This window comes from Symphalangus syndactylus, chromosome 17 (genome assembly GCF_028878055.3).
Source record: "Symphalangus syndactylus isolate Jambi chromosome 17, NHGRI_mSymSyn1-v2.1_pri, whole genome shotgun sequence".
NCBI lineage: Eukaryota > Metazoa > Chordata > Mammalia > Primates > Hylobatidae > Symphalangus > Symphalangus syndactylus.
The window spans coordinates 40,698,833-40,719,909 of NC_072439.2; the positions used below are offsets into that span (position 1 = coordinate 40,698,833).

A 21,077-nucleotide genomic window follows, 5' to 3' on the forward strand; every position below is an offset into this window, starting at 1 on the left:
TTAGGCTTAGTTCCTAAATCCATAACCAGTGACCCTGCAGGAAGAAAACAGTACCAAAATTTTCAGGTCAAGACAGTTACTAAAATTTTCCATTATAAAGCACATTGTAAAAAATAAACAATAAAGGGTACTGGTTAAAAATGACTTTGGCACCAACTAAGCTTGGTCTTAGTTCAGATTTATAAACCTGAGCTACTTAATGTAAGTGACTCTGCTTCCTCTGACTCAATTATTTTGTATTTCATAAAATAGGGGTAATAATAGTGTTTTGGATATAGGATTTTTGTGAGGATAGAATGAAATCGTGTACATTATCTAGCACATAATGAGTGTGTTATTTTATAAAGAAAATGTATAAGTGGAATAATTATAAAATGCAAATTCCACCCAACTTTGTTATAATATTTAATGATTTTTTATTATTAGATTTTCCTGCTTAACAGGAATAAGAAACTATCTAAATGTATCATCCAAATGTGTTTATGTGAATACACATGCATTCATATCCTGTACAGATTTGCTGTTTGATTAAAGCAGCTATGCTATGCAGAGGTTCACTATAAAGCTTTTTTGCTGTTGTTAATGTAAGCATGGTACCATGTTGCTGTTTTAATCTTTTATTTTCCAGCCTGGGAAAAACTTTCACTATTCCTTTCCTGGCTGCAGGAATGCTTGAGATGCATGCACCTATTCATTTTTAAATACTTATTGAGCACAGGGTCCGGTTCCAAGATGGCCGAATAGGAACAGCTCCAGTCTATAGTTCCCAGCATGAGCAATGCAGAAGATGGGTGATTTCTGTATTTCCAACTGAGGTACTGGGTTCATCTCACTAGGGCTTGTCGGACAGTGGGGGCAGGACAGTGGGTGCAGCCCACCGAGTGTGAACCGAAGCAGGGTGAGGCATCACCTCACCTGGGAAGCGCAAGGAGTCAGGGAATTCCCTTTCCTAGCCAAGGGAAGGGGTGACAGACGGCACCTGGAAAATCAGGTCACTCCCACCCTAATATTGCACTTTTCTCATGGTCTTAGCAAATGGCACACCAGGAGATTATGTCCCGCGCCTGGCTCAGAGGGTCCCACGCCCACGGAACCTCGCTCACTCCTCATTGAGATTGAACTGCAAGGCAGCAGCGAGGCTGGGGGAGGGGTGCCCGCCATTGCTGAGGCTTGAGTAGGTAAACAAAACTGCCAGGAAGCTCAAACTGGGTAGAGCCCATCTCAGCTCAAGGAGGCCTGCCTGCCTCTGTAGACTCCACCTCTGGGGGCAGGGCATAGCCGAACAAAAGGCAGCAGAAACCTCTGCAGACTTAAATGTCCCTGTCTGACAGCTTTGAAGAGAGTAGTGGTTCTCCCAGCATGGAGTTTGAGATCTGAGAACAGACAGACTGCCTCCTCAGGTGGGTCCCTGACCTCTGAGTAGCCTAACTGGGAGGGACCCCCAAGTAGGGGCAGACTGACACCTCACGTGGCTGGGTGCCCCCGAGATGAAGCTTCCAGAGGAACGATCAGGCAGCAGCATTTGCTGTTCAGCAATATTTGCTGTTCTGCAGCCTCCGCTGCTAATACCCAGGCAAACAGGGTCTGGAGTGGACCTCTAGCAAACTCCAACAGACCTGCAGCTGAGGGTCCTGACTGTTAGAAGGAAAACTTAACAAACAGAAAGGACATCCACACCAAAAAACCATCTGTACGTCACCATTATCAAAGACCAAAGGTAGCTAAAACCACAAAGATGGGGAAAAAACAGAGCAGAAAAGCTGAAAATTCTAAAAATCAGAGCACCTCTCCCCCTCCAAAGGAATGCAGCTCCTCACCAGCAGTGGAACAAAGCTGGACGGAGAATGACTTTGACAAGTTGAGAGAAGGCTTCAGATGATCAAACTTCTCTGAACTAAAGGAGGCAGTTTGAACCCATAACAAAGAAGCTAAAAATCTTGAAAAAAGATTAGATGAATAGCTAACTAGAATAACCAGTGTAGAGAAGTCCTTAAATGACCTGATGGAGCTGAAAACCATGGCATGAGAACTATGTGATGAAGGCACAAGCTTCAGTAGCCAATTTGATCAACTGGAAGAAAGGGTATCAGTGATTGAAGATCAAATGAATGAAATGAAGTGAGAAGAGAAGTTTAGAGAAAAAAGAGTAAAAAGAAATGAACAAAGCCTCCAAGAAATACGGGACTATGTGAAAAGACCAAAGCTGTGTCTGATTGGTGTACCTGAAAGTGATGGGGAGAATGGAACCAAGTTGGAAAACACTCTGTAGGATATTATCCAAGAGAACTTCCCCAATCTAGCAAGGCAGGCCAACATTCAAATTCAGGAAATACAGAGAATGCCACAAAGATACTCCTTGAGAGGAGCAACTCCAAGATACATAACTGTCAGATTCACCAAAGTTGAAATGAAGGAAAAAATGTTAAGGGCAGCCAGAGAGAAAGGACGGGTTACCCACAAAGGGAAGCCCATCAGACTAACAGCTGATCTCTTGGCAGAAACTCTACAAGCCAGAAGAGAGTGGGGGCCAATATTCAACATTCTTAAAGAAAAGAATTTTCAACCCAGAATTTCATATCCAGCCAAACTATGCTTCATAATTGAAGGAGAAATAAAATCCTTTACAGACAAGCAAATGCTGAGAGATTTTGTCACTACCAGGCCTGCCCTGAAAGAGCTCCTGAAGGAAGCACTAAACATGGAAAGGAACACCCAGTACCAGCCACTGCAAAAACATGCCAAATTGTAAAGACCATTGAGGCTAGGAAGAAACTGCATCAACTAACAAGCAAAATAACCAGCTAACATCATAATGACAGGATCAAATTCACACAAAACAATATTAACCTTAAATGTAAATGGGCTAAATACTCCAATTAAAAGACACAGACTGGCAAATTGGATAAAGAGTCAAGACCCATCAGTGTGCTGTATTCAGGAGACCCATCTCACGTGCAGAGACACACATAGGCTCAAAATAAAGGGATGGTGGAAGATCTACCAAGCAAATGGAAAACAAAAAAAGGCAGGGGTTGCAATGCTAGTCTGTGATAAAACAGACTTTAAACCAACAAAGATCAAAAGAGACAAAGCCATTACATAATGGTAAAGGGATCAATTCAACAAGAAGAACTAACTATCCTAAATATATATGCACCCAATACAGGAGCACCCAGATTCATAAAGCAAGTCCTCAGAGCCCTACAAAGAGACTTAGACTCCCACACAATAATAATGGGATACTTTAACACCACACTGTCAACATTAGACAGATCAAAGAGACAGAAAGTTAACAAGGATATCCAGGAACTGAACTCAGCTCTGCACCAAGCGGACCTAATAGACATCTACAGAACTCTCCACCCCAAATCAACAGAATATACATTCTTCTCAGCACCACATTGCACTTATTCCAAAATTGACCACATTTGTCCATAAGTCCATAGTTGGAAGTAAAGCACTCCTCAGCAAATGTAAAAGAACATAAACTATAACAAACTGTCTCTCAGGCCACAGTGCAGCCAAACTAGAACTGAGGATTAAGAAACTCACTCAAAACCGCTCAACTACATGGAAACTGAACACCCTGCTCCTGAATGACTACTGGGTACATAACAAAATAAAGGCAGATATAAAGATGTTCTTTGAAACCAATGGAAACAAAGACACAACATACCAGAATCTCTGGGACACATTTAAAGCTGTGTGTAGAGGGAAATTTATAGCACTAAATGCCCACAATAGAAAGCAGGAAAGATCTAAAATTGACACCCTAACATCACAACTAAAGGAACTAGAGAAGCAAGAGCAAACACATTCAAAAGCTAGCAGAAGGCAAGAAATAACTAAGATCAGAGCAGAACTGAAGGAGATAGAGACACAAAAAACCCTTCAAAAAATTAATGAATCCAGGAGCTGGTTTTTTGAAAATATCAACCAAATTGATAGACTGCTAGCAAGACTAATAAAGAAGAAAAGAGAGAAGAATCAAACAGATGCAATAAACAATGATAAAGGGGATATCACCACCGATCCCACAGAAATACAAACGACCATCAGAGAATACTATAAACACCTCTACAGAAATAAACTAGAAAATCTAGAAGAAATGGATAAATTCCTGGACACATACACCCTCCCAAGACTAAACCACGAAGAAGCTGAATCCCTAAATAGACCAATAAGAGGCTCTGAAATTGAGGCAATAATTAATAGCCTACCAACCAAAAAAATTCCAGGACCAGACGGATTCACAGCCGAATTCTAACAGAGGTACAAGGAGGAGCTGGTACCATTCCTTCTGAAACTATTCCAATCAATAGAAAAAGAAGGAATCCTCCCTAACTCATTTTATGAGGCCAGCATCATCCTGATACCAAAGCCTGGCAGAGACACAACATAAAAAGAGAATTTTAGACCAATATCCCTGATGAACATTGATGCAAAAATCCTCAATAAAATACTGACAAACCGAATCCAGCAGCACATCAAAAAGTTTATCCACCACGATCAAGTGGGCTTCATCCCTGGGATGCAAGGCTGGTTCAACATATGCAAATCAATAAACGTAATCCAGCATATAAACAGAAGCAAAGACAAAAACCACATGATTATCTCAATAGATGCAGAAAAGGCCTTTGACAAAATTCAACAGCCCTTCATGCTAAAAACTCTGAATAAATTGGGTATTGATGGGACGTATTTCAAAATAATAAGAGCTATTTATGACAAACCCACAGCCAATATCATACTGAATGCGCAAAAACTGGAAGCATTCCCTTTGAAAACTGGCACAAGACAGGGATGCCCTCTGTCACCACTCCCATTTAACATAGTGTTGGAAGTTCTGGCCAGGGCAATCAGGCAGGAGAAAGAAATAAAGGGTATTCAATTAGGAAAAGAGGAAGTCAAATTGTCCCTGTTTGCCGATGACATGATTGTATATTTAGAAAACCCCATCGTCTCAGCCCAAAATCTCCTTAAGCTGATAAGCAACTTCAGCAAAGTCTCAGGATAAAAAACCAAGGTGCAAAAATCACAAGCATTCTTGTACACCAATCACAGACAAACAGAGAGCCAAATCATGAGTGAACTCCCATTCACAATTGCTTCAAAGAGAATAAAATACCTAGGAATCCAACTTACAAGGGATGTGAAGGACCTCTTCAAGGAGAACTACAAACCACTGCTCAACGAAGTAAAAGAGGACACAAACAAATGGAAGAACATTCCATGCTCATGGGTAGGAAGAATCAATATCGTGAAAATGGCCATACTGCCCAAGGTAATTTATAGATTCAATGCCATCCCCATGAAGCTACCAATGACTTTCTTCACAGAATTGGAAAACACTACTTTAAAGTTCATATGGAACCAAAAAAGAGCCCACATCGCCAAGACAACCCTAAGCCAAAAGAACAAAGCTGGAGGCATCACGCTACCTGACTTCAAACTATACTACAAGGCTACAGTAACCAAAACAGCATGGTACTGGTACCAAAACAGAGATATAGACCAATGGAACACAACAGAGCCCTCAGAAATAATACCACACATCTACAACCATCTGATCTTTGACAAACCTGCCAAAAACTAGAAATGGGGAAAGGATTCCCTATTTAATAGATGGTGCTGGGAAAACTGGCTAGCCATATGTAGAAAGCTGAAACTGGATCCCTTCCTTACACCTTATACAAACATTAATTCAAGATGGGTTAAAGACTTAAATTTAGACCTAAAACCATAAAAACCCTAGAAGAAAACCTAGGCAATACCATTCAGGACATAGGCATGGGCAAGGACTTCATGTCTAAAACACCAAAAGCAATGGCAGCAAAAGCCAAAATTGACAAATGGGATCTAATTAAACTAAAGAGCTTCTGCACAGCAAAAGAAACTACCATCAGAGTGAACAGGCAACCTACAGAATGGGAGAAAATTTTCACAACCTACTCATCTGACAAAGGGCTAATATCCAGAATCTATAATGAACTCAAACAAATTTACAAGAAAAAAACAACCCCATCAAAAAGTGGGCGAAGGTCATGAACAGACACTTCTCAAAAGAAGACATTTATGCAGCCAAAAAACACATGCAAAAATGCTCATCATCACTGGCCATCAGAGCAATGCAAATCAAAACTACAATGAGATACCATCTCACACACCAGTTAGAATGGCAATTACTAAGAAGTCAGGAAACAACAGGTGCTGGAGAGGATGTGGAGAAATAGGAACACTTTTACCCTGTTGGTGGGACTGTAAACTAGTTCAACCATTGTGGAAGACAGTGTGGTGATTCCTCAAGATCTAGAACTAGAAATACCATTTGACCCAGCCATCCCATTATTGGGTATATACCCAAAGGACTGTAAATGATGCTGCTATAAAGACACATGCACACGTATGTTTATTGTGGCACTATTCACAATAGCAAAGACTTGGAACCAACCCAAATGTCCATCAATGATAGACTGGATTAAGAAAATGTGGCACATATACACCATGGAATACTATGCTGCCATAAATAATGATTAGTTCATGTCCTTTGTGGGGACATAGATGAAGCTGGAAACCATCATTCTCAGCAAACTATTGCAAGGACAACAAACCAAACACCGCATGTTCTCACTCATAGGTGGGAATTGAACAATAAGAACACTTGGACACAGGAAGGGGAACATCACACACCAGGGCCTGTTGTAGGGTGGGGGGAAGGGGGAGGGAAAGCATTAGGAGATACACCTAATGTAAATGATGAGTTAATGGGTGCAGCACACCAATATGGCACATGTATACATATGTAAGAAACCTGCATGTTGTGCACATGTACCCTAGAACTTAAAGTATTAAAAAAAAAAGAAATTTATTGAGCACATACTATATGCCAGACACTGTATGAGGTGCTAGAGAGGCAGTAATGAATAAGTTCCATGCTTTCATGCAGTGTATCTTCTACTGTGGAATCCTCAGTGCCCTGGCCATGGACTGGTATTGGTTTGTGGCCTATTAGGAACCAAGCCACACAGCAGGAGGCGAGCGATGGGCAAGTGAGCATTACCAGCTGAACTCTGCCTCTTGTCAAATTGGTGGACTCTTATGGGAGCACAAACCCTATCGTGAACCATGCATGTAAAGGATCTGGGTTGTGCAGTCCTTATGAGAATTGAATACCTGGTGATCTGAGGTGGAACAGTTTCATCCCAACACCATTCCCCCATCAATCCCCAACCTCCTAGGTCTATGGAAAAAATTGCCTTCTATGAAACCGGTCCCTTGTGCCAAAAAGTTTGAGGACCGCTGTTCTAGTGGGAGAAACAGGCAAGGGATAAGAAAAGTAATAATCTTGAAATAATGATACTATGAAGAAAATGAAAGAGTGACTTGGTAATGTATTCAGGTGAAAGGCATGATGGCATTACACAGAGTCAAAGCAGGCTCTGAGAAGACAGGATTTTGAGCTGAAAATCACAAGAAAAGAACTGGATAAACAAAGAATAGGGCAACAAGCATACCAGGCAGAGGCAACATCCTGTGCAAGTTCCCTGAGGTGGAAGTAAGACAGTTATACAAATCCCTGAGTAACTTGCACGTAAATCTGGTCAATCATTTCATTATTCACTAGATGAGCTCACCATTTAAAAGAACATGTCAGATTCCTTTTTAAAGTCATGACTCCCAACTTCTATGCAGTGGTTTCTAAACTATTGTGTGCTGAAAAATCACCTGCAGAGTTGTTGAAAATGGTTTCCTGAGCTGTATCCTCAGAGAATCTGATTCAGCAGGCGGCGAGGCCCGCAGATTTGCATTTGTAACACACTCAGGTGATGCCAATGCTACTAGTCTGAGGACCATTCTTGGAGAACTGCTGCTCTAATGTATGTTTTGTGAGTTTAGTATCTATTTGCTAAAAGTAAAGCATAACAAAATTTTCTTTTTTGTAAAAGACTAGACTGCATGCTGATGATCCGAAATTAGTTTTTGGAGGTGCAGTGGAAAAGTACACAAAACATTAAAGGTTAAAAGAAGTAGCCTCAATGTTTTATACTGCATTCAAAGCATCTATAGTAAGATGAGCTTAATTTCAATACAGCCAATTAGAGAAGGGTTAATGTCACTGTTTTTGTTTGAATCAGGTTTCAAAAATTACTTTTTAAAACACTGAAAAGACTTTAAATGAGAGATTACTGATTTTCTGAAGTTATTTTTATTTCTTGACTGCGAGATCACAGAAATTGTGTATTAAATCCTGTTAATCTGGAGAATATGGGAAGGTTGTTCTTTTTATCAGCTGCCATTCAGGAGGACACATATGGAAAAGAGATGGAGAAAGGAAGAAGGACATCAGGCTAGTCAGCCATATCAACTCAAATCATTCTGGTCAGCTGAGCTGGGAGGACATCTATCAAAGAAGCCAATGTGCTCCTGTTCCTAGTAGTTGTTCTCAGGAAAGGATTTTATAAGCAAATTGCCTGTGCTTTGAACATTGTGACCTTAGTAGCATCAGGGATAGGATACGGATGATGAAAACAAAAGCTAACAGTTATCCAGCCCTTAATATATGCTACTGCTCTACTTGATTCATTGATAACCCTCACTACATACATGTGAGGTAGATGGTAATAGCATCTCATTTTATAGACAATGAAAGTGAGGCAAAGAGGGGTTCAGTAATTTAGGTTACCAGGCAGTAAGTTGAAAAACTGGGATTCAAATCTAGATGATTTGAATTCAGTCTGACCTCTTAGACAATGCATTATATTGCATTGCATTTGACAAGAGTCTCTAAATGAAGATTTTTCAGGATTTGTTCCTGTAATCCATATGCAGTCTTTTAACTTCCAAGGCAAAGATTCCATAATTTCTTTCTGTTTTTAACCTATCTGCCTAGGTCTGAAAAGATGTTCCAAAGGAGGACATAGAGGGGAAGACTTTTGGTGTAGTCACTGCAAAGAAGAGTTTTGTATGACTTTCTAGTGTGATCTTGGGCAAGTGACAAAAATATTTTGAACTTAAGTTTTAGTACCCGGAAAAGGATGACAATGTTTATTCCACAGGATTGGACAATTAAATGGGGATTTTTGTGCCCACTGATACTGACATGTTCTGCACTACTCAGGTGTCCGTTATTCAGGTGAGTGGACAATTTATGTGTAATTTGTGGGATTTTCAAGGGCCATTTGACTTGGATTTTTGCCTTACCTGCTGACGTTAAGAACCTTGGTTAGATGTAACTCAACTGTAAGCCTTTGAATGACAGTAGGTCTAGAGTCTTCAGAAGATCTCCTTGGGCTATTTCTAAGTCAGGCTCAGGAAGACATACAACTAATTATGGACACATGTCTAGCGACTGCCGATATCAAACAAGTGTATATTTGCTAATTATAGCTATGATTGAGGCAGAATGGCAAGGGAGAGCAACAGAGTCCCAAAAAGAACTGTCAGCTGGCCTTCCAGCACGATTTTTCCTTTTCACTTACAGAACAACCACCAAAGATAATTTTTGACAACTCAACTTAATGGTTCATGTCAACATCTGGTTCTGACAATAACTAGAATTATTACTTCAAGGGTTCCTAAGCACCACATTTCACAGTTTTATATTCAGTATTTAGAATAATTCTTTAGAACAATTTTTAGGTATTATAAAATATTTTTAAAAGATGATTGATCTTATCCATAATCAAAAGAAATAAAATATCATTAAAATGAGTAGGACTGCATTAATATATGGAGGTAGATTGTCTTTCTAGATGCTTTAACTAAACTATCTAACCTAGATCCAAGGAAGATAATTAGAAAAAATAAATAAGTGCAAGGGAAGTTAACCAGTAATGAATTATTTTAACTTTTATTTGATTATTTTCATTTACAGTTCTGGCACTGACACTTTTTTTTAAAAAAAGATTTTAATTTTATGTAAAGATTGAACTTCAATAAAATAACTTAAAAAACATTTACATGTATATCACTAAATCTCCATAAAATATACAATACTTTTGATACAGCATAGGCTAGGATGACTTTGAAGGAAATGGTACATATTCATAATTTTTAAGAGATATCCCATATATCGCTTGTGGGAATAAATATTTATATTGAATTTGCCAAGACATCTGAAGTATTAAATACTATATAACATGCACTCAGAAATTAAAATATACAGTTTGAAATACATATATTTTAAAAGCATAAAACTGTGATTTGATTTAATCTAGGTATACATTAGAGCTTCTAAATAGAAATTTGAACATTTATTACAAATAAAAGATACTTTAACATCAAGTGATATATAGTCCAAAAGCTGCTAGGAGACAGTTTGGACATGTAGAATATAAATTTCTACTTTGGCTAGAGTTGTCTCTTCTTTTTTAACCTTTAAACGAGATGGAATAATGTTAAGTTTGCTAAAACTTTAAAACTTTACAAAATATTGGTTACTTATTAGCTGCATGATCCACTTCTTTTTCTCATTTATACTGACATGACAAAATCAAACACATGAACTTAACTGTCTAAAATAAAAATGTGAATATTACTGCTAAATGAAGGCATTTAAAATTCCATCGACCAAATTACTCAAGTACAACAGACTATATATTTTGTACATATAAAGATTTACATAAATTATATTGTTTTAGCTCACGAGCAAATTATAGGGATAAAATACTTTCATGAACTTCTGAACATCAACACTCTTATAAAACACCTCTTTGATGATTATTGGCACACAAAAATTTCCTTCTCTAAAGAGACAAGATACAAGAAAGGGTTGGTAGCAGTTAGTTAGCTATTTGGCATTTTTAAATGATTGCTATTTCTAGAAAAATAGCAGCAGTATTGCTCACCTAGAAGAGCTGAATGTACCGACAATTTATAGACTGCTACAACCTGAACCATTTCATCAAACTGGCTTTACATTATTGTACATGAAGCTAAGAAAACTGGTAAAAGTGACAGAAAACAGGATGTAAAAATTAATCCAGAGAACAATTCTGAGCCTTCTTATTGGCAGCAGCTACATATGAGCTATAAATTTTAACCACAATTTAATACATTTTGCTATAAAGCACATATTATAAATTCTCTGCTCCTGGTCTGATATAATCATCTATTTCTTTTACTCATAGATACTGAAAAGGTCTTAATTTGGTAATTAAAAACTTGTTACAACAAGTGAATAAAAGTCAGTTGTTAGGTACTTAGTATAAGTTGACATTTTATAACTTGCAACATGGTAAAAAAAATCTGATTATAACAAAACATCTCATTAATTTTGTTGTTTTTAATAATTGTGCTGATGAAATAAAACCCAAATAACATTCCAACTCTCTCCACTGTATTACAGTATTTATGAACTGTATTAGTGTCACTAAACTGTGAGACTTTCTTAGATAAACATATGGATAGTGTTTTCTAAAACATTCTTCCATTTCCACCAACTTCTGGATCTGTGAGTTATTCTAATATATTTTCAATATTATTTTGTTGTTGAAAAGCAAAAGGGTAAGTTGTCAGCTTATATTTTTCCTGATCATTCTTCCCCTGTATAACAGATACTGAAATTACAGTAAAAATTTCATAAATTCCTTGCTTTTACTGATTTCCCCTTTTAGAGTGAATAACAACTTAATATTTAGACTCTCATGTACTAAAATCAGGTTCAGTGGTAAAATTAAATTACGAAAAAATACTCCGCATTCTCATAGCATTTTCTATCAGGGAACTACTGCCTATGGCTGGGAACAAAATTTAAAATGGACACATTACCCTTTATTATTTATTATTTAAATATTTTACATATATATTAAAAATAATCATGTTTTGGGAAATGATTAAGGAGTAACAATCAAAATTATTAGGAATGTTTACATTGAAGAAAATTATTAACAGCAAACCCTTTTGACATCACATTCAGACCTATGTGTTTGTATGCAGATGAAATAATATATCCTCTTAAGTCTAGTGCAGATCAGCCATCCAGCCTCAATAGGGATTCGGACCTTCTTCACTGTATTTTCCTAAGACATAATATACCTCTATCAAATCTGCAGCATGTTTCAAAGGAAGTCTGTAATTTTGGTTGAAAGCATGGTACGTAATCTGTGTCTGTTTTAATATGGTAAGTCAAATCACATCATATATAAATTGTCCTACAAAATATATATTTGATGATACTTCAAATGGAATGTTTCCAAGTTGATAGTGGTAGCCAAATATGCTGGGAACTTAAAAGGTGCCTAATATAAAAAAACCTGCAAAATTTAAACATTTAATTTTTAATATACTATAAATGTTCACCAAATCTAAAAATAATACCCTAATCGTATAAGGTTCCTTTTCAAGTAGTTATTTGTTTCTAAAAAGTTATAAATAATTCTTCTACTGTGCCTCTCTGTCTTGTACTTCAAAGATATGGAATATTATCTTTAACACTATATAAATAACAAATAGTCCTTTAAAGTAGGGGCTCAGGGGAGTAGGGGAGGAGAACTGTGGCTAATTTTCCCTGTTATTATGTGCATTTATGGTTATAAAGTTGAAAACACCGTTTTCTTATATCAGGGAGAACAGGCCATGTTCTGCTTTAGGAAATAACAAGAGTCCAGTTTCTCCTTTAATAAAGTTACTGTGCATCAGCCCAGCTGAGTTTATAAGTATATAGTTAAGGCTATGTATACAATAAAGAGAAGAATTGAGGCAATTATTTTGATTAAATCCAAAAAATAAATTTTTAGAGAGCACTTTATTGGTCTGTTTTTTCTCCTTATTATATTTTGATTGTACCACATAGTAGCTCATTTTTCACTTCAATTTACCTGTGTAAAATATTAGATAAGAAATTTCTTTTGAGATAAGAAATATCAATAGAATAATAAGTTTCCCTATTAAATAATATCTGCTTTTCTGAGGAAAAAATCAATACTAATATTCCCTTGGAAATCAATTGTTAAAGCACCTAATTCAAGGAAAAAAACCTCTCTAAAATATTAAATCTTTTTATTACATGAAATGACCAAAGGGAGAAAACGTTTTTGTTTTTGGTTAATGGATTTTTAGGGCACTAAATTGACTGTTTAAGCACATATTATATACCTCTGGTGACTTAGAGAATGAACTTCCTCAGCTGTATTCTCAGCTTCATAACTGTGATAGGAACAAGCCAGACATTAAAAGAACAGAGTATCTTGGAGACTGGCAGAAATATTTTGAATGTGGAGATAGCCACCTTTTCTCTCCAAATACAGTACCTTATTAGATGTTTAGAGCCATTTAAAAATGCATCAGACTGATGTATTCCTAACTGGCCACAGAAGATTCATTCATATTTTTCCTGGAACTAGCAAGTAATTTTGTGATCAAGTAATTTTGTACATACTATATAGTTCTTAATAGAAAAGCAAAAATTAAGAGTTCAGTGATGAATTACCATAAAAACCAATGAATACTTTGGAAAGACATTGTAGAAATATAGTTAAGTCTGCATTTCTTACAGACATGCCATATTAGAACCAATTATCTGTTCCAATAGGGCAATCTCAATTTTTAGACAAGAAGGAAAAACTAAGCCAAGAATAAGAAAAACACAGAGACAAATCTATGTATCTTTTTTTTTCTGGTAAATTCTCAGGAAAATGAGAAAAGTGTGCAAAATAAAAACGAGTTTATGCTCTTAAAGTAAAAAAAAGACAAGTACAATTAAATAATAATATGTGACAGTTCCCTTAGGAAGAGTTAATAAAAAGTTAAGAAAAAAGTCCCATTATTTTTATTAAACAAACACCAATAACAGCAGGATTATTTCTGCCACTAATTTCCTTCCTCTTTTTTGTTTCAAAAATTATTGTTTGAATAAAAGAAATGGGAAAAATGGTTTGCTTGCAGCTATGTATGTAACACAAATGAAGGCACAAAATAGTAGGGCTCCAGGGCCAATGAGGAAGGTGTAGTGATTTGGGCATGAACAAAAACTGACCCTGATATACAGTTAAAGATCCGGCACTATTTTACACTTATAATTGCATACCTAAGTGACTAACCAATTTGGAACCCATAAAAACCTTTAATCTGTTACTTTCTGAACATAAAAGGTACTTCTGAAAACTTCCTAGCTCATCTGCGCAAATGTATGCCTTATCACCGAGGCAAAAAAAAAAGAAGTATGAAAACAATCCCTGACAGATTATATTTTCATAATGTTCAAATGATAGTGTGCAGAGTTAGTATCTGAAGAACTCCCAATATCTGACTTGGAGAGAAACAAAAATGTGGAATCCAAAGGAGATAGGGACAGCTGTGCCCTTGTAGGAGGCACTTACTTTGGAATTTGTTGATGAAAGCTTACATGGAATTTAGTTTGTAACAGCGGATCAGAGATAAGCCACTACTCTGTAGGAAAACTGAGGACCAATAGGCCATCTTTTGACATAGAACACCCTTGGACCATCTCCCAGAATCCTTTATAAATATATTATACATATGTAATTTGGCTAGATTAGCACTGACTCTGTTGCCACTAATAATTATAAATGGTCTTAGGAAAAAAGGATACCACTGAAGTCACTGGGTACAATATTCATTTTAGACTATTTCAGGAAGGCATTACACACATTTGCTTAAGAATTATTAGATTAAAATCTCTGTAAATATTTTTTAAAATATTGTTCCTTGTGGAAAAAAAAAGTCATCATGGTTGTATCTTCCTCCTAATCAAGTATTCTAGAATATGAAGTCAATCAAAACTAGACTGTGGAAAGAACCAGATTAGAAGCAGGGCAGTGAGGTCACCAATTGCTGTTCTTCTCCCCCCAGTTTGTTTAAATAACTAAATATATGAGCAGCTGAAAATTATTCCACATCAGAAGCATCATTGTCAGAAAGATGATAGTTACTTCCCTTTACCCGAATATATTCAATATATCTCCCTTCATCAGAATCTGAAGTGCCACATGTACATAGCCTGTTGTCAAAGAGTGATTCAATTTCCTCTAATTTTTTGCCTTTGGTCTCAGGAAGACAGCCGTAGATGAAAAGGAGTCCCACAGCAGCAAATCCAGCATAGAGGAAGAAAGCTCCTGCAACGGAAAAATAATAGATACATGAATATGAATATATAGAGAGGCTTAAGTTGGAAAGAGTACTTGATTTTGACTTTTTCTGGTCAGTCATGCATAATCACAGTATGAAATGGACCAAAAAATTACTATGAACTTGGTTTACTCCAATTGTTCCAACTCTGTGAATATGATGTAATGTTATCTTTCTAAACTCAAGTTTAGAAACTCAATAATAATAGACCGGGCTCAGATGTAAGTTTGGCTTTGAAGACTTTCCTCCCTTCCCTGACTAGAGGGAATTACTCTCTTCCATGTGCTATCACAGTATGTTGTTGAGACCCCTAAAATAACAACCAAGAAATATTATAATTATGTACACCCACGTATGCTTGCCTTGTCTATTACACTAGAGGCACTTTGAGGTCAGAAGAAGTTCCTTTCTTATTCATCTTGTGTTTCCAGAACCAAGTATAATGATGACATTGCAGAATGAATGCCTCAGTGGAATACATGGCAACTCCATCCTTCCAGTTTCTCATGTCCAAAGTCTGGGAGTCATCCTTAATTTTTCTACCTTACTCTCATGCCTAACATCCAATCTGTTTGTTAGGAGATCCCGTTGGTGCTACCTTCAAAATATAACCCAAAGATGGCCACTTCTCACCACTTCCATAGATAAATGTGGTCTAAGGGCCATCCTGTCTCATCTGTATTACTGCAACAATCTCCTAACTGGTCTCGTTGTTCCTTCTCTTGGACCTCGACGGTCCATTTTTTTTCCATAGCACATGTCATCGTCTGACATACTATGATGTTTACTAGTTTGTTTTTCGTTTCCCTCCACTAGAATGTAAACTCCATGAAGTCAGAGAATTTTGTTTTGCTGTAAGATTATGCATGTCAATACAGCACAGCCAGAAACACATAAATATTAGCTAGTTTGGTTTTCTAAGGGTCATGATAGCAAGCTTAGATGGATGAGATATATGAATGTATGACTTGTTTATATTCTCTAAACATTTCCAAGACGGACTTTTAAAATAATTGAATTCCGACCAGCCTGGCCAACATGGTGAAACCTGTCTCTACCAAACACACACACACACACACACACAATTGAATTGCCAATTTGAATATAAGAAACTATACTTGTACTTTTGATGGTGGAAAACAACAAAGTAAAATGGAGCCCCTGTCTAATTTTAGGCTTTCAGTCCAGACCATCATGTGTATGAGATGGGGGAAGTAAGATGAAAAACTAATGTGACAATTGGCTGGAGTGGGAAGAACCGAGTTTAAGTGTTGGCCACGTGACTTCTGGATAGTCATTTAACCTCTTCTCTGGGCCTCTGTTGCCTCATTAAGTAAAATAAGGGGGTTTCTCAGCTCCTACTTAAGTGTTGGCAGTTTACGATTCTGTAAATGTTTGTTACAGCCAAAATCAGGAGCATGTATAGGAGAAGTAGTTAAGAGATGGTTGAGAGAGAGACCTGATCTGTGTAATGGGAAAAATAATTCTTGCTATGCCCAATTGTAAAGAATAGAAATAATGTATGTTATCATGCCCATTAGAATTCTGAATATCAGTTGCTCAAAAAAGTGATGGCCAGATTGTTAAATATTCTACAAAATGACCAGGAAAGGAAGAGTTGCTATTAAGATACAGAATAAGATTAGTGTGACTAATTAATTGGGATGTTTTTACAGAAAGGGTGATACAGATAAGCTAGCTCTTGGAGAATGGGGGAATTTTGACAAAAAAAAAAAAAAAATGAAAGGAGATGAAGTCCTGTGTTCTGAGTACAGATAAGCAAGACTGTGGAGGTAGGAAGAGAAATGGAATCTTTAGCAGGGAGGGACAAAGACTGGATAGTAATTATGATGAAGATAAAGAAAAAATAAGTACAGATGGTAAAACATTTTAGATTAAAATAGGCTTCTAAACTACAAAATCTGTAACAGCAAACCCAGTTTGACTTTTAAATATAATAGTATATTTTATCTTCATTATTATCTTTCACAGTTTGGGAACAGCAGCATAATTAGAAGTAACAAATCAAATCTGTCAGTGCTAAACTCCTATAGTTAAAAACATTCGTTGGGTTAGGATGACTCCTGAAGTTGATTACAGATTCTTTCTCGTGACCTGGATTCCCAAAGCTGAATAATATCAAGGAATTGCTATTAAAATACAAGACTGTTTTATAAAATCTGAGGAATCCAAAGCATGCAAATGCCAAAACTGCCTACTCAGTGTGAGTTCCAATGGTTAGACCTGTGGCTAAGTCGCGGAGGAGTGTGGGCAGACCTGGGAGGCTGTGACCTGGTCCATGTCATGGTCAAATCAGTCACATATCTCAGTTTCTCATTTATTCCTCCCTTGGAATGAAAATGGCAAGAAAAAATGTCTGTAACGAGTGCATCAGGAGTATTGAACAGTGAGATATTCCTCACCTTTATTCTAAGGATTTAAATCTAATTAGAGCCTTACATTAAGTTCCAGATTAAAATAACTATTTAATTGAATTACACAAATTGAGGACTCAAAGGCCATGTGTGACTGAATTTCAGCAGTATCTCAAAAGAGAAGCTTTGACATAATGCCCCCCAAGGGATCTCTTTAGCCACATGTGCCGTATATAAAATGGCATATTGGTGATATAGCAATGATACTTTTTAGTAGTAAACATTATTGAATGGGGGCACAAGGCAGACCTGTGTAAGCAATATGGTTGAGGAAGGAATCAAATTTTGAGATCTTATGAAACAATAAAAAAGGAGGCAACAAAGAAGACATAACTATTTCCAGAGGAATACACAATTAGGATGTATATTTGTTAAATGAGGAATATAAATGCATAGCTTACATAAACCAGTAACATGTGGATTAAAATGAGACACAAAAAGGGAGAAAAACTAGCCTGAACGAACTATTATTTTTCTACTACTAGAGAGGAGTAGACCAAATGGACCAGTGCTCTGACATGAGAGAAGCTTAATGCAAAACAAAATGCTTTTAACTGTTTATTTTTGAAAGAATTCTGCTTATACCCTATTTAAATTTCATTACTGTTGCCTCATTTGTCTCATGGTTTTCTGGCAGGATAAATTTAAAAAAGAGGAGCTTTGCTGTCAAAAGTATAATCATGTAAACTTTTATTATTTGGTCTATGCCTTTCTATGAAAAATGCTTTCTCAGGATGCCAGCATATACTTAGGTCTTCAAATATTTAAGTGTTCTCTAGAATCAGTAAATACAAAGAAATATTTATTGTGCTTGTATTTATTATGTCATGAAGATAAGTTTATGAATTTATGGAAAAATTTTAATTGCCAAATGGGATCCAGCTGAATATACTAAATATATATCCAGTTTAAAATGCCAGTGCATTTCCTTTCCAAGAAAATAAGTATTTCAAATGTCTTAAGCGGTGATTAGGAGAGAGAAGAGTTTTATGAAGATAATAAAAGCATTAGATAAATACTATTAACTAAAAGCAAATACCAATTCAGCATGTTCAGAAGAGACAGGGAATAGATTTTTATAATGTTTCATCATATTCATCATTCATCTGCAAAATTTATCCATGTATTTATTCATTTGACAAATACTTTTTGGTGCTTATCAGGTTAACAGGATGCCTTGGGAGGAACTGGGAATGTAACAACGAACAAGCCACAGTCCTGGCCCTCCAGGGATTTATAGTCTACTAGAGGGAGCTAAGGGCAGACAAACCTGTCTTGCAAAGAGAAATGATAAGTGCCCAGAGCACAGAGTAAAGGGATGATTGCAGGGAGATCAGAGAAGCTCTTCTGGGAGAATGGTCTAAGCAGGCAGGCATTCCGTCTCTACCACAGAGACTTATATAGAATGTAACCTCATACTTCATCATGAATAATCGTATTGCAACCTATAAAGTCATGTGAACAATGCAGAAATCTTTTTTCTAAAAAGCAAAGTCTTTTCACTTTAGTAAAAATGGATTCAAAGTAGCTCCCCAAAGTATTTTCCTGACTCAGCCACTAAGCACTGTTGTTTTTCATTTTGAATTATGGCCTCTATACATTTGCATTTGAATATTTCTGTCACGTTTACACTTTTGCAAGTGGAAAGTGCTGGTCTCAGAGGACAGTGAAATGCATAAGCACTAGCCTGAGCAGCACAGGTGATACAGTGGAAGGTATGGCCACAGCACAGAATACTGTTAAGCATTTGAGGAAGCTACTTTCAGCCCTACGCAGAATCTGCTCTTGGACTTGACGCTCTGCCTGTCACAGGACATCTCATTGGCCCTAGACTCCCTGCCTACATCTTTTTACCATTTTCTGTTTTTTTTTTTTTTTGTTTCTGTGAAATTAAAAGCTATAGTGTAAAGACTTCCACGTGGGGAGATAGCTGGGAGATGTGTGAGTTGGGAGAGGGGTTGGGTGACAGCCCTAAGCACTGTGGGACAAGAAGCAATGCTGTTTAGGATAGGAGAATCCCTCTCTTCTTTCCCAGACACATTTCCAATGCCTTTGGAGGACAAGAAAGCCACATGGAGATACTTATAACAGCAAAATATAACCACGTAGTCTCAATCACAAATGATATTATAGTATATCTAAAAATAGAGTGATAAAAATAAAAACAAAACTATGTTAGAAAAAATATTATCTTACCATAGTATGTAAGATACTCTGCTGTGTGTAAAAATGTTAGTGAAACCAGGACATTGAAAATCCAGTTTATTCCAGATGAACATGCATTTCCTGTACTTCTTGCCCAAAGGGGATATATTTCAGAATTCACAGTCCAAGGCATTGGTCCCATTCCTGAGAAATAAAATATTAAAAACTTTAGTAAAATAGCATGTAAGAAATTTGAAAAATTACAGTTTATCTACTCCAAAAAGAGGCAATTCGATTAATGCAACAGTAATAACAAAGTCTTTGTTTACCAGGTGCAAAGAAGACAAGATATAAAATAAGGCCCAGAAGTGCAGTCCAGGAGTATGGAGTAGGGCAGAAATTGTAAGCCCAAAATATATCTTCTGTTTTGAACTTGGTTTCATTTTCACACCTGAAAAATAATGCAATATAAGTATTAACTTAATGTTTTAGACTACAGTTGCAGAAATTCAATATCATCCTATTTATGTATTTGGAAATTCCTTTGTCTTAAGAAAGAGTCCAAAATGTTTTCCTTAAAAAATAAGAACGAAATATACAATATTAGATATGCGAGCTCATATAGGAATTTTAGAGCTAAGTATAATTCAAGAGCAAAACAAAGACACTGTTTTATAATCATTTCACATAAATTAGACATGATTTCTAATTAGTCCCTGGAAGCTGCAGTAACACTTCAGTACCACTGAGAGTCAGTATATGGCAGTGAAAAGACCATGGAATTTGCAATCAGGACAAGATTCAAATTTCAGAACCAGATACTTTTCATCTGATAAAATGGGGATAATACTTTGTAGACTATTTTAAGGATTAGAAGAGTAACCTGTAAAGGGTGATGGGGTGGATGAGGGAAACAAATGATTCCAAATAGCCCTCTCCCTTCCTGTTGTGTGTCCTTGCTTCTCTACCAGTCACTCCCTGATGACCTTGCCGCCTTAATCCATAGTAAAGCAAAGGGTCCTACAGTTTAGATTGATTCTGAAGTTGAACTTCCAATTCTTTACCTTAATTGCCCCTGAAGATATTACCAGACTCAAAAACATTCCTATCCCCTATTGTCAATTTAGAGTATTGTTCTGTCTCCTTCAACCTCTATCTTTGAACCTTGGCATCCAAGCCCTATTGTTACCGTATTTATGAACTCATCATAACATTCCACCTGTCTTGATGATTTGGGTGCCTGCTCAGTCTTCCTCCTCTCATCCCCTGCCACATTCATTTATTTTTAATTCATTGGCCTCATTTAAAAAATTATTTTATTTAAGTTCCAGGATACATGCACAGGATGTGCAGGTTTGTTACATAGGTAAATGCGTGCTGTAGTGGTTTGCTGCACCTATCAACCCGTCA

The 21,077-nt window shown here is 36.7% G+C and overlaps 1 protein-coding gene and 1 long non-coding RNA gene across 2 annotated transcripts in view; one reads left to right on the forward strand and one right to left on the reverse strand.

Moving 5' to 3' along the window:
• Positions 1 to 21,077, forward strand: part of LOC129466555 (uncharacterized) — a 65,523-nt gene that overhangs the window by 14,998 nt on the left and 29,448 nt on the right. The window contains exons 2-4 of the long non-coding RNA XR_010116414.1: positions 629 to 815; positions 8,891 to 9,133; positions 20,000 to 20,069. This is a non-coding gene — a long non-coding RNA (uncharacterized lncRNA). The remainder of the gene's footprint in view (positions 1 to 628; positions 816 to 8,890; positions 9,134 to 19,999; positions 20,070 to 21,077) is intronic.
• SLC2A13 (solute carrier family 2 member 13) overlaps positions 9,824 to 21,077 on the reverse strand; it is a 367,374-nt gene continuing 356,120 nt past the window's right edge. Inside the window, exons 8-10 of the mRNA XM_055250265.2 lie at positions 19,997 to 20,118; positions 19,719 to 19,871; positions 9,824 to 15,074 (exon numbers count right to left, since the gene is read on the reverse strand). Coding sequence (XP_055106240.1) covers positions 14,848 to 15,074; positions 19,719 to 19,871; positions 19,997 to 20,118 — 502 coding nt within the window. The 3' untranslated portion in view covers positions 9,824 to 14,847. The remainder of the gene's footprint in view (positions 15,075 to 19,718; positions 19,872 to 19,996; positions 20,119 to 21,077) is intronic.